Genomic DNA, 12948 nt, shown 5'->3' on the forward strand with positions numbered 1-12948 from the left:
TTCTTTATCCATGCTGTGGAGCTGCATTATGGGAAATGCACCTTTAAATTCAACACAACTTGTTTTTTAACTGATGGTGGAGTTTTAACAGCCTGACAAACATGTTTCTTTAAATCAGTATTTTATTTTAGATGCTGCCCACATGCCTTCCAGAGGGAAAACACACAACCTCGTCACCGTGTAAAACAACTGGATAAACATCTGTTATCCTGCAGCAAATGATCCGGTTACAACAACAGCAGACAAACGTGTCGGTTCATCCCGTAGAAAGAAAAGCGCCCCGGCTTGAACAGTCTGATGTGTGTTAACACGAGGTGAACGTCTTCCAGAAGAAGCTGCGGCAGCCCGCCTTGCGCTCTCTCTGGGAGAAGCGAATGTGTCGTCTCGTCAGCTGTTCCCTGCCTCCCAGTTCCTCTTCGTCGAGCTCGCGGAGCGCCTCTTCTCCTCTTGATGCCATCAGACCAGACGCAAACCTCAGTAAGAGCAAGCGAGTTAGATCCTAAAGGAATTATAAGAAGTTAAAATACCAAATCCAGTATGTAATTATTCAAATTTCTCCTCCTTTTCTGAATGGTGTTGAAGTACATCTGCTTTATTGAACTCACCTTGTCATTTATGAGGTCTACTCGGGGTGTGTCTGTCAGCTGGTCCCCCTGTTGAGCGCCGCTGACCCGCACCAACAGCACAGAAGAGCACAAAGCCACGAGAAGCACCCGAACCTGGGAGCGAGGCATCTCCACCACAAACTGCAGTCAGCCCAGTCCGCTCTTATAGTCTGCTGCAAAAGTCCAAAGCTGAACGAACCCCAACGTCTATGGAGGAGCTGAACGTTCCCACTGCTGGAGTGAGATGTGCTGGGCTGATAAATAGGCTTCTTCATCTTCAGATCCTCCTCATCCTCAAGTCAACAAAAGGATGTGATTGGTGGAGAATACTGGCTGTGAGGCAAGGAGGTGGCTTGTGGTGCCACTGAGCAGAAGAAGGTCATCATCAGCCATGACGGCAGTCACAAACTTACCCCCAAAACATGGAAGAAAACCTCCGAATCTGACATTTCGGTTGATTCGTGTGCAATGATTTTAGATCTGAAACGTTTGAAGCAAAGAACGACAGTAAAGTCGAACTCGATGGCTGACCTGCTGTCGGTCATCATTAGCTCCGCCAGCTTTGCAGGTGTCCAATCACAACATGAAAACCGCACGCTGTGCGGTGCTGTTAATGACACAATGTGACTCAAATGTTAATGAGGCTGCTCCCCGCCCTTAATGCCATCACTTTGAGTCAGTGGACAGAAAAAAGGAAGGGCGACCAACATCTAAATGTCAGCCTGCAAACACACTCGTTTGGGTTCGGGGAAAGTCATTTAGGATAGATTAGTTCACCGTTTGGACCCCAAAGTGAGACACAACTGGAGTGTTAAAACGACAGTTAGAGCGTGTAAGACTATCTGTAAGAGCTGCTTTCAGGTATTTGGTATCTGACAGAAAACAGACAAAAAGCCACATATTAATATTAAAGTCTTACTTTTTTAAACCATCTTTTATGACCATTAAAATCAGCAGGTAACCTCTGTAACCTTTGAAAATAAAATGAGCCGAGAAGGACAGAATAAAGATGTGACCTGATGCAGATAATAGTGAAGTTTTCGGTTTCCTTTGCTCATGTTAAAGTAAAATTACTCCACTGCACATTCAGCATGATAGATTCCACAAAGTACACCAGCACATGCAGCAAAATGTGGTTCAAGTATTACAGCAAATGCATTGGTTTGGTCTCTCTGACAATCAGTTAATAATGCAGGAATCATCGTCTCTGTTCTCACTTCTTTACTCGCAGTTTTAAACACAACGTTGTCAAATAAATCTGATTAAGTTCTGTTGCAAAAGCCTTTTCAGTTATTTTCTGATCTTTGATTTGAGACGCCGGATCGTTTGAGCATTTAAAGGGGAACTCCGGTATTTTTAAACCTGGACCTTATTTCTGGCATGAAATACGTTCATCTTCTCACCAGGAACAGTTTGGTGAAAGTCGGCGTCCTTCAGAAGATATTTAGCTAACTTTAGATCCATGAGTGAACGGGGCTTAGACGATGCAGCCTCTAGGTGCAGATTTGGCTTTAGTTGGCATTAAAGGACTTTATATTGAACATATTGATAAGAATTGTTCAGCAGTTTTCCTTCAGTAAAGCATCCTCAGTTTGAGAACCCTCTTTAATCTTTTAAAATTTTCTTTTACTCACCTTGGAGACTTCTTAACTAAACAAAAACATTTGAAAAAGTTGCTTGAGATGTCCACAAGCAAAGCACATGTAAGACTAACATGGCCTGGTTTTGACAAGAGGAATTTGAAACATTATACATCAAAGAGGAAATTGTTCAGTTCTCGTTTATTGTTTCCCGAGGAACTGCTCTGTTGTTAACCAAAGTCACATCAACTAATGAGCGAATAATATTCACATCTCATTCTTTAAATAGATGGTGACCTTTTCGATTACTGTGTTTTCCCCTGACTTCTCCACAGGACTCTCCCTAATAAGCCATATTACTCAGTCTTTAATCGTGACACAAGCTGACCTAAATTAGTATTTTCCAAGCAGCAGAAGATGTCGTGAAGCAGGAATCCAGCTGTGCTGCTGTGAAGTGGAGGAGGTCCAACGCCGCCTCTGCTTTCATACCTGCTGCTCCACAACATGAAATACTGTCTGCATTTTCACTGGAATAAATGATTCAGCCTATAACTCCTCCTGCTGATTTATAGATAGTTTTAGGTTCCTTCATGTTGTTGTTCATTTTTGGCTCAAGAAACACCAAGAGTCTATCAAACATGTACTGCTAATTTTTGAAGAGATTATTTTAGATTTAAATTTATATGTCAAATCAGTGGGGGAGAATCACAAATTTGTTGATTTGTTAAACCATGACGTGCCCCAGCAGACAATAAATGAGCTTTTCTTAAAATCTTAGATGCACTGTTGCTATTTATTCAATTAAAAAAGAAAAGATAAGAAGAAGAAAAAAAGCTTATCGTGCTTATCGTTGATTTAGTTGTGATATCTTTCTATTCTTGCAGTATTTCCTGTGCCAAAAGCTGCTGCAAACAATAATATTCACATCACTGCTTAAAATTGTCTTAAATTAATTTTTAAGCTTTAATTTTCTTATCTTTTCTGTGTTTAGTTGCTGAGCAGTGACCGTCGGTGTGGGACAATTCCCATTTTGGCCACTAGTTGTCACTGCAGGACCGTGCGTCAACATCAAAAACATTTTTTTTTTATGTTAGATAATTTATTTCTACATAAAGACTCTGAAACATGTTTTTTTTAAATTAGTTTAATTTTAATGCTTCATATCTACGTTAACTAAAAAATATACCCGAGAAAGCAGCAATTTTTGCCAACCGTCAATGAACACAAAAGTAGAAGAAACAGCTGATGTGCTTTAAATTGGCTTCTTAATTAAGAACTCTGACAAAATGGCGTCACCAAGAGGTAAACAAGACTGACAGCTTTTCAGGTTTGGTCTAAATTAATGTGCCACAAAGATGACAGTAATGATTTCGACTACTTTCTGTGGGTAAATTAGAAAGTTGAAGGCCGAACGAGGTTTAAGCGCAGCTTCATGCAGGTGGTGATGAGATGTGTTTGTTTCAGTGTTTTGTTTCTCCTGGCCTTTCCTCTGCGTGTTACCAGTCACCTGCCGACAGGTGAGCCCAGCTTTAAAGCCGACAGCGTGTCATGAGGCTGAAACATCCTGGCAGAAGTGTGTAAAGGGTCCAGTGCTCTCTGGGGAAGCTGTAAACAATCATGGGCTAATTAAATTTAAAGCGATTCACACGGTTTCACTTAGACTGTACATATATTGTTATAAACTGGGGTATAGAATGTGTGGTAAATGTAAAATAAGTCATTTTTATTGTTGTATTTGGCATGGTTGTCTAAAAAGTGAGAAAGAAATAGATTTTTTTTTTAAAAGACGCTACAGAATACACAACTTTTCTTCTAAATGATTGAAACCCTGAAATATAAACCTGGAAAGTTTCTACACTGGTTTCATTTCAATTGGTTTTATATGTTGAGTGCGTTTCTGGATGTTTTTTGTGCCTTTGTATCAAAGTAAACATTTTCTCTTTTTGGTTGTGATTTGATTTCAGGTTTTGCTGTTTTAAAAAAAAAAGATCATAAATAGATCATAAAATGTCATCTTTGTACATCAGGGCCTCTGCTATGACACTTATTTAATAGTGAAAACTGATTCCTGGCCTCATATTTTCAGGAGGATTTCAGACAAAATGTCTTGAGCCTCACTTCTGGCTTTCCATCAAGTACAGCTTCCTTGGCCGGATGATCCGGTTGGATTTTGAAGGTATCTCAAGTGTCTTAATCTTCATCCATCCAAATAAAGAAAAGCTGATAGAGATTTTCTTGGTAATTATGAGGAAAGCTGCTGTGCTGGTGTACAGGATGTAGAATGGCTTCTTAACAGTATTTTTTGCTGTCTCCTCAGGAGGCCACACTCTGTGGCTACACCATCCCAAACACTGATGCTGGAGACCTGGTGTTTCGTGCCTCCTTCCTGGCCTGTCATGTAAGCAGTCAGGTAGGTTGAGCTAAGTGTGGCGCGTTGATATGTTGCAGGATTGTGTCCTTCGTGTGAAACTGCTGTTCTGTTTCTCTCCTCCTCAGACAGGCTCAGACTACCACCTGGGTGTTTGGCTTGTTCATGTGGGGGTGGATGGAAAGGTAGCAGCGTACCCCTCCAGCTGCACTGCTCACTGCAGGAGATGTGGAGCACCAGAGAGACGGAGGAAAACTACGTGGAGGTATTCACCTGTTAGTTTCAGACTAAAGTTGGGACTGAGTTTGTGGAATGTGTCAGGATGTGGTAATGCATCAAAGTTTGCATTTTACCTTTTTTAGGTGTCCCTTCAGCTGTCTATCCTCCCTATTGAGCCCGAAAATGAGAAGTGGTCTGAGGAGGCACCTCTTGTCCCTGAACAGGGAGTTGATGAGGCGGACATGGCTGTTTGATGGAGCTGAACAGTCGGCGAAGGAAGCCGTGGTCTTGTCCCTGAGAGACGCTGCTGCTCTGGGCTCCACGTGTCTCTGCACACGTCTCGGCTCTCGCTCCGCTGTCATACTCTGTCCTGGTGCCTGTTTAGTTTTACCGCCCAGGTACTCTAATTAAAAAGATGTTTGCTGCTAAAAGGTCTGCGATTACAAAGTCAAACTGAAGACACTGCTTCTGAATGGCCTCAAACACCTTTTTTTATTTAGTCCATCAATAAAGTTGATTATCTACATCACCATGAAACACATTTGCATCTTGCTCACATCGTGGTTAATCTCAAACAGAGGGTGCTTTTCATAACATGAACACCTCCTCACGCTCTTTCTCCTCCTGTGATCCAGACATTATTCCTCCTCTGCTGCTCAAATTTAATAGTTTGACATCATTTTAGACTGAAGCAGTGGAAGCAGAGGTTTCACATCCTCACCAGGAACAACGAAGACGCCGGGAAACGAAGCGAGTAAGACGAGGGGACATGTTAGTTTAAGGTATGGTTTCTCAGTGCTCCAACACAGCTGATTGAAATAAATGGGTCAGCTCTTTCAGGCTGTGCAAGACCCATTTGTTTGGAGCAGGTGTGCTCCAGCTGGGAAACGTGGAAAACATGCAGTGCGCCTTGAGGACCAGGATTGGGAAGCATCGGCAGAATGAAAAGAGCAAAAAGAATGAGCATCTACCTCGGTTTGTAATCTTTGACCAACCAGAGCAGCCTCTGCTTTTTGGGAGCACAAAAGGTGCTAAGCTCAGAATACCTTTCTTTATGAATTATGAGCCTTTTAACAAATTAGGACTCTGCAAATAAGCTTTACATGTGAAACCTGTGGAATGTGGAAAAATCTGTTTTTTTTCCATCACAGTAGATGCTCACCATGTCAAAAACAAAGCTGGTGAAAGAACAAAGCCTTGAACCTCTGACTGTATATTCTGTCTTTTCAACATGAATCACATGGACTCGTGTTTGCATGCTGGACTTCTAAATAAGTGATTTATTGCCGTCATTTTGTTTTATTGTATGTATATCACCTAATGTGTTGCATTCTATGATTAATTAAAGAGTTATGAATAATGGCATGTTTTACTGCCTTGAATTTGAAATTGTTCATAGGTAAAATAAGTATTACTAATAAATAGTCAGAATCATTACAGATTTTTTTTTTACATCAAATAAACTGAAAACGCACAGAAGTAGTGTCTTTTGTATTGAAATTTGAGGCCTTCTTTATATCAAGCGTGTTCATTCCCGTTATGTCTCTTGAGGAAACACGATAATACAATTAGTAGCACCTGTGATGTCACTAGACAAAATTATTCCTGACGAGCTGCATGTGTGTGTGTAGCTGCTGGTTGGTTGGTTGGTGAGGAAATGGTTTAATAAAATCTGCAGTGGGACACAGCATCTCATAGTGTTTGTTTGATTGAGAGTGGTTCACTTGGGCTTGTGGTGGTCAGCAGGTGTAGTTTGCTAGCAGCTAAGCTAGCTTTAGACACTGCCAGCACATTAGCAGCTATGGATTTCAAGTCCAGCTTTAGGTTGGTTGTGTCAGTGGAACTTTATAAAACAGGAGCCTCTTTGGCAACTGAACTGCTTCATCATGCTTTTCTTTGTATTGCAGAATACTTTTACTGCTGTCTGTGTGGTCAGCTGCAGGATATGGTCTCCTGTTGGAAGGTTGGTGTACACTCACTAATTTACTTTTACTGAATGTTTATCTACATTAAACTTGTCTTTTCATGCAGGAGTGCTTCAAATGGAGTGTCGCGATCGTTACTTTGTGACAGCCGTTGACCTCTCAGTCACTGGAGACAATCCTGTCTTTGAAGCCGTTGGTGAGTCTTCTGGGAAAGCAGGCTTTGTATGGAGCTGTAAATATTGAGCTAGATGACTAACATGGGGACTTCCTCCACAGATGTGATGGGTACGTACGCCATCACGGAGGAATATGCAGCGAAGTGTGGCTACAGTCTCAATGTTCTCCCTTTCCTGGGCCTCGTGGAGCTCAGAGCCTCTTACTTCAGCTGTCACACTTTCAAAAAAGTGTGTACAACTTGGTGTGAAAGCTTTCAGGAGCCGTAACAACAAAGCAACACCTTTTACCTGCTGCTTTCCTGTTTTGTTTTAGGATGATGAGTTCGTGTTCAACTTCAACCTAATCACAAATGATGCTGACGGCCAGGAGGCCAGCTATGAACTGAACAAAACCTGCTCTTCCCTGCTCACCTTCTCCCCCAGAGAGGTCACCTGTGAGGTCAACTTCATGGAGGTAGGTTTAGGTAAACCTGTTAATTGGAGCAGATTCAGTTTTTAATCTGGCTCCTCTGCAGGTGTCTGTGAAGAGCGACCTTACCTGCCCTTCCAGGACAAGTGACACCTGGAACGCTCTCCTACCGGTACGTGTTGCAGCAATGAGCCAGTTCTCAGATCTGTAAGTTTTTGACTTCACGTTGTGAACCCTTTTACAGGCGGCTAGCTCCCCCACTTCAGACTGGCAGGTGATGTTTCAAAGACCAGATGAGCAGATGCTGCCCATGAACCTCACTGAAGCTCGTGAGCAGGGCTATTTGTTTGACCTGAAGCATGGACGCATTGTGTTCCGTACGCCGTATGGACAGCCTGACTCGTACAACACTGAGGTAAGTTACAAATGGGGCTCGTGACAGCGCAAAGCAGGGTTTAAGCAGCGTCTCTCTTCAGGTGAACGATGTTCCAGTGGAGGTGGTGCACGCAACTGTGTTCTCCAGACAAAGCTGGGTTGTTCTCATGGTGGACCTTGTGGCTGCCTGCTCCATGAGTGAGTAAGACCTCGCTTGCCTTTGCTTTGGCTTACTTTCTGCTAATAAACAGGTGGCCTGCTTTTCTAAACAGATCAGGGATCATACAGCAGTGGCTACATTATATGGGAGACTCCAGATGTGCTGTATCCCAGTGTGAACGGCACGCTGATCAGTGTTGGCCTTAACGGTGACCTTGTAGAGCAGGCGATTGCAGAGCAGATGGGTCTCATTATGGACAAGAGGAACACAACAGTCAAAATCGGCATCCCCTACAAAGCTGAGGGAGGATACAGGAGGGTAAGGACTCATACGTGCGGATATCTGACACTCTAATCTGACTCTTGCCTTCATCCAGCTGTTCTTCTGTTTCAGAGCTTTGTGAGCAGTGGCATCTTTGAGTTTTACATGTTCCATCTGTACTTCAAGCAAATCTCAGTGGATGAGAATCTCCAACAAACTGTGATCAGATTTCACAGGATGCTAGTCACACCACTCCTGCCCTGTCAGCTGATCACTGTTGATCAGACCGTCCTGGTGGAAGAAGTGTTCACCCTCTACCTCGGAAATATTCCTGAGGATGTGGAGCTGACTTGGGTCCAGCTGAATGGGCAAGATTTTGCAGTGCCCTTCAGCAACGGGAGCACCTACAGCCTCACAGAAGCTTCTCATCCCAACAACACGCACTCCTTCACTCTGAAGGTGCCGCTTCACGACCCCGTGGTCATACAGCAGGTAAGGTTGTAGTTTCTGTTCAGTGGCTCATCCAGCTGGTTCCCAGAGTGAGGAACATCTCGTTTTAGTATTCCCAAGAAACGGGAGCCATGATACACATGCTGGAGGTCAACTACACGCTGACAGTGCCTGGAGGTGACCCTTATTACCACACTGCATCAATCCTGGCATCGCTGCCTGTCTGTGAGTCCACCTCTTTACTTGGACTTCTGTCCTGCTCATGCAGCTGGCTGACGGTACAATATTTTTCAGCTCCTCCAGTCTTTGAAGCGGTCTGTACAGAATCTGGGATCGGCTTCAAGCTAGATCACCGCCCCTCTGACTACCTGTGGGAGATCAGCATCGGCTCAAACCTGCTCACATCAGAGCTGGCAGCCAGGCGTGGCTACATCCTCAGCAACAGTAGCCAGAGTCTGCTGCTCGATGTGCCGCTCTTCACTCCTGGATATGAATACAGGGTAAGGGTAGGACCGTCACTGGTAGCAGCAGAGGTCTGCTTCAAACTAACTGTATTTTCTGCAGGATGTTACACTGGTGGGATTCCTGGGCACTTTTGAGATCCTTGTGACTGATTATAGAGCATCAGTGGTCCAGACAACAACCAAGACATGTCCCTTCAGTTCTGCAGAATTCATCAGTAAGAATAAGCCTCTCTGGTCACAATAAGCCAAGCCTGAAAGTTGACACGAATGCTTAAACTAACTTCTCTGCAGCATGTTCAACTGATGGGCAGATGACCGTAGTGGCTGACTTGGCACCCGTCCTCCAGGATGGGGAGACCCCAACAAGCATCCACCTTGTAAATGAACTCTGTGTACCCAGAGAAATGGGTGGCACCAGGGTGCTCTTCTCTGTTCCAGTCAACAGCTGTGGATCTGTAATCAAGGTAGCCCTCATTCAGTGTTCAGATGAGACTGTGAATTCTACCTGTGCCATTTTAGCCTCACGATACCCTCTGACCCTCAGCTGTCAAAGGGTAATGTGATGTACCAAAACAAGATCTTCTACAGCCTCAGCATGAACGCCTTTGATTCTGATAACTCTACCTTGGGGTATGTATTGCCAGCCAGATGTTCCCACTTACTTTCCAGACCTGAAATGTTGATGCATTGTCTTGCAGGGTAACAGTGCAGTGCACATATCCTCTGGCTGTCCTCCACCGCCTCTTCTCCATGTACAAATTTGAGTCTGACACGGAGGGTTTCGGCAGCATCCACCACACTGTGCAGCCCACAGCAGGTACAGTTGCTTCCTCAGCCGCTGGGCAGGGCGAGCATCTGTCATTGCATTGGGCTGCATCACTAACAGGTCTGTGTCCTCCAGTTCTGCCAAGTCCTACTACTGCAGTCCAGGCCACAGCTGCACCCCAGAGAACCAGGATGCCTCTAAAATACCTACCTGCTTTTTACCCGACTGCTCGCTACATCAAGGTTAACAGTGGAATCTCCAAAAAAGGTGACTGCATCAGTATTTCCAGGCAATTAAAATGTGAGCCTTTACTTGATCATCCCTTGAACTGATCTCTCTCTCTCCCCACAGGCACTAAAGGAGTCTTGCAACTTGCACAACATTTTCTTTAAAATAACTTTTTGAACTTAATAAAATTTTTCTTAACTACCTTTGTATTTTATTAACTTTCATACAGCTGGAATATGATGCACAGCACGCCTACATGACATGTGTTACCTTATCTGCATTTGAATCTATTCACTAAAGAATATACTTTTCTGCTGTGTTTTAAAAAAAACAAACAAAAAAAAAACCTGAGAGCAGGACCAGCTCACTTGTAAATTCAGTTTCTGACTTCACTGGAACATTTTTCCGGTGCCTTGTTGCCTTCTAAATGTCAAGATAAAACCATCTCTAGACGAGAACTAGCCTTAATATTAGGTTCAGTGTCGCTAATCCAGTCTCTACCGACTGCTCACGTGAAATGAGAAGTTTGACACGCCAGTTTACTGGGTAAACCAGCAGGTGTCGCTGGTTTTCACCGGATTTGGAAAGTAATCTTTTATTCACGCTTCTGCCCCGCGTGCTCCAGTTAAGACTCAACTTTTCACTGTTCGGCAAAAATAAACTATGCACAGCAGTGAAGGCCTTTCAACGGTAAGTTTTTAGTTCAAACTTAACATTGACAACACAGGGAGGGTGATTTAACCGACAGTTTCCCCTGAGACAGAGGCCGGAACAGACGGTCCTGCCGCCCATCTCCAACAGGACCCTGCACCACCCGTCTTTCCTGTCCCTGTACATGTCCAGTTTCCCTCACACCCGACAGGGAGGAAGCCAAACAGGTGAGTCAATCCCACATGAGGATTGTCTTAAATTCTCCTGTAACGCATCACATTTTACGGCTTTTCTTCCCAGTCCACCCCCTCACCCCCGCGGAGCTGTTCTACACCGACCCCACTGCGCGCTGTGGGGGGAGGATTCCCAACATGCTGACTGGGATGAAGGTAAGTGTCACTGGTTCTGACTGGATGGCGAAAGAAAAGGGAAATCTTGACTATTAAAATAGAAAAAGAAATTAATTGATACTTCTGCCCGTGACGGTATTGTACATGAGTCTCAAATTATCTATTTCTCTCTATAAATAGAGCTTAGGCATCTTAAAATGTTCATGTTGAGTGTTACAAATGCAAATTAATGGTGGGTGTGGGGGGGAGATTCACGTGTGAGTAGTTTCAGAACAGGACTGAAACTGCAATACTGAGGAGTACACTGTAATTAAATCTAACGCTGACTTGTCCAACCTGAATCTGCACACAGGCTGGCTGGGGGGGACTTCCTCTATAGTTGGGTTTCTTTGGGGGTGGGGTGCAGGGTTTATTGAAAAACAGATGGGATATTTTAACTTGGCTCTGTACTAAGACCCTAAATTGAGACGTTGGGGGGGCAAAGATGAAGTGTGCACAAGTCAGGACTTCCAGGTATGTCAGTTTTATTGGACGAAAACTTGTTTCTTTACTCTCAATCAGGTTTCTGATTTTCTTCCACTCAACACTCCACAACCCATCATGTCAGCCTGCGTGGCCGCACCAAACCATCCAGACCCGTTCAGATTTGGACCACACCCCAGCAGAGATCTGGGCAGCTGGAGGACACACACCGTACCCCCTCATTTTAAGCCAAGGAGGGTCGTTGTCCAGCTCACGCAGGAGGAGGACGAGGCTGTGACCAACCTGCTCAAACTGCACCACCAGGAGGCGCTACAAAGCGATGAGGCACATCTGGGCTTCTCCAGAGTTAGAAACCCGAGGCATTTCATCACTTATCCCACCTTCAACGACTCCCTTTCAGCCGAGGAGGCGCACAAGCCCATCTGCTGTGACGTGCAGTGTCCGGATGAGCTGCAGCAGGGAGGCTGGTCCGCTGCAGAGCTGGAAGCAGCTGACACGCTCTTGAGTGGCTTTAACCAGCAGCAGGACGACTGTAACACTTCTGGAGCTTGTGTTCGTACCCAAAGCAGCGACGCTGCTTCCTTCAGTGTCGGCTGTGTCTGGGAGAAAGGAGACTTTTGGTCTGAGGAGGACATGAGTGCAGATGACTGTTCGAATCCAAAGATGACGAGCGGGTCGACGGAGCGGGTGCTCACAGTTTTGGAGGGGGATGTGGTGCACGTGCTCCTCAGCCTCAGGGACGTTGTAACTTTTGATATCTTCCAGTGATTGTCTTAAACCAGCAGGTCTATTTTTCAGGAGCTATTTTCAAGGCAAATGTACCTCCAAAACCTCTGTTGTTTTTGTTTTTCTAAAACTTAAAGTGCCTTTCTGTTCAATAAAAATACAGAAACATCTGTTTAAAAAGCCTTTTTTTAATTAAAAGTACCACCACAGTTCTGAAGAAGATACAATCCCCTCCTAATTTACACTTTACATTTACAAAGAGTTGTCACAAGCTGGGGGGGGGCAGTAAGTTTCCACAATGACTGTACAGTTAATCCAACTCTTGCATGCATTTTCAAAGCTTCTGTGCTTCATAAGAGAAGAATGTAGCTGTGTAATGAGTTCAGTTCAAGGCACGTCCTGTTTGAATGGATAAAACTTAGTTTCCTGGTGTGAGACGTCTTCTTTCTGTGTTGGACAGACTCCACAGGTTGCTGTGCAGGGAAGGAATTTGGAAATGACACCAGAGGCCTTTACAGTAACACGTTGCTCTTGTTAGAAGACACTTGTATAAAAAATCTGTTCGAGCAACAATGAGAATGATCAGCATGTGCCTCTGGCAGTTTTCTTTTTTAAAAATGTGAACACGAGGTCTCTACAGCATCTGCAGTAAGTGGCTTACTTTGAGGTCTGAGCTGCACAACTTTGTACTCCAGCGGCATAAATAAGGTGATGTGACAGTCATCCTGTTCTGGTCAATCATTCCTTGCTGC

At 44.3% G+C, this 12948-nt stretch overlaps 2 protein-coding genes across 2 annotated transcripts; one reads left to right on the forward strand and one right to left on the reverse strand.

The window, feature by feature from the left end:
• Positions 1-285: 285 nt before the first annotated feature.
• sst5 (somatostatin 5) lies at positions 286-758 on the reverse strand. The gene is made up of 2 exons (XM_072376335.1): positions 606-758; positions 286-499 (listed from the first exon to the last, which is right to left on the reverse strand). Exons 1-2 carry the CDS (start codon positions 732-734, stop codon positions 305-307), a joined length of 324 nt encoding a protein of 107 aa, XP_072232436.1. The 5' UTR covers positions 735-758; the 3' UTR covers positions 286-304.
• A 3581-nt stretch (positions 759-4339) lies between these two features.
• On the forward strand, positions 4340-12238 carry zpax4 (zona pellucida protein AX 4). Its single transcript, XM_072376159.1, has 23 exons — positions 4340-4423; positions 4503-4595; positions 4682-4818; positions 4916-5145; positions 6804-6893; positions 6974-7101; positions 7187-7327; positions 7389-7454; positions 7527-7697; positions 7759-7855; positions 7930-8135; positions 8211-8570; positions 8639-8753; positions 8823-9028; positions 9093-9207; positions 9284-9456; positions 9537-9622; positions 9691-9809; positions 9894-10000; positions 10612-10676; positions 10788-10864; positions 10938-11026; positions 11549-12238. The coding sequence occupies exons 1-23, from the start codon at positions 4340-4342 to the stop codon at positions 12236-12238; spliced, it is 3645 nt and encodes a 1214-aa protein (XP_072232260.1).
• The last annotated feature ends 710 nt before the right edge of the window (positions 12239-12948 follow it).

This window comes from Leuresthes tenuis, unplaced genomic scaffold (assembly GCF_036924035.1).
Source record: "Leuresthes tenuis unplaced genomic scaffold, fLeuTen1.0.hap1 SCAF_22, whole genome shotgun sequence".
Lineage (NCBI taxonomy): Eukaryota > Metazoa > Chordata > Actinopteri > Atheriniformes > Atherinopsidae > Leuresthes > Leuresthes tenuis.

Coding starts and splice junctions, on each gene's coding strand:
- sst5 (XM_072376335.1), bottom strand. CDS start 734: ATGCCTCGCTCCCAGGTTCGGGTGCTTCTCGTGGCTTTGTGCTCTTCT. Junction 500..605: donor TAGACCTCATAAATGACAAG/GTGAGTTCAATA, acceptor TAATTCCTTTAG/GATCTAACTCGCTTGCTCTT.
- zpax4 (XM_072376159.1), top strand. CDS start 4,340: ATGATCCGGTTGGATTTTGAAGGTATCTCAAGTGTCTTAATCTTCATC. Junction 8,136..8,210: donor CTGAGGGAGGATACAGGAGG/GTAAGGACTCAT, acceptor CTTCTGTTTCAG/AGCTTTGTGAGCAGTGGCAT. Junction 10,865..10,937: donor ACAGGGAGGAAGCCAAACAG/GTGAGTCAATCC, acceptor TTTTCTTCCCAG/TCCACCCCCTCACCCCCGCG.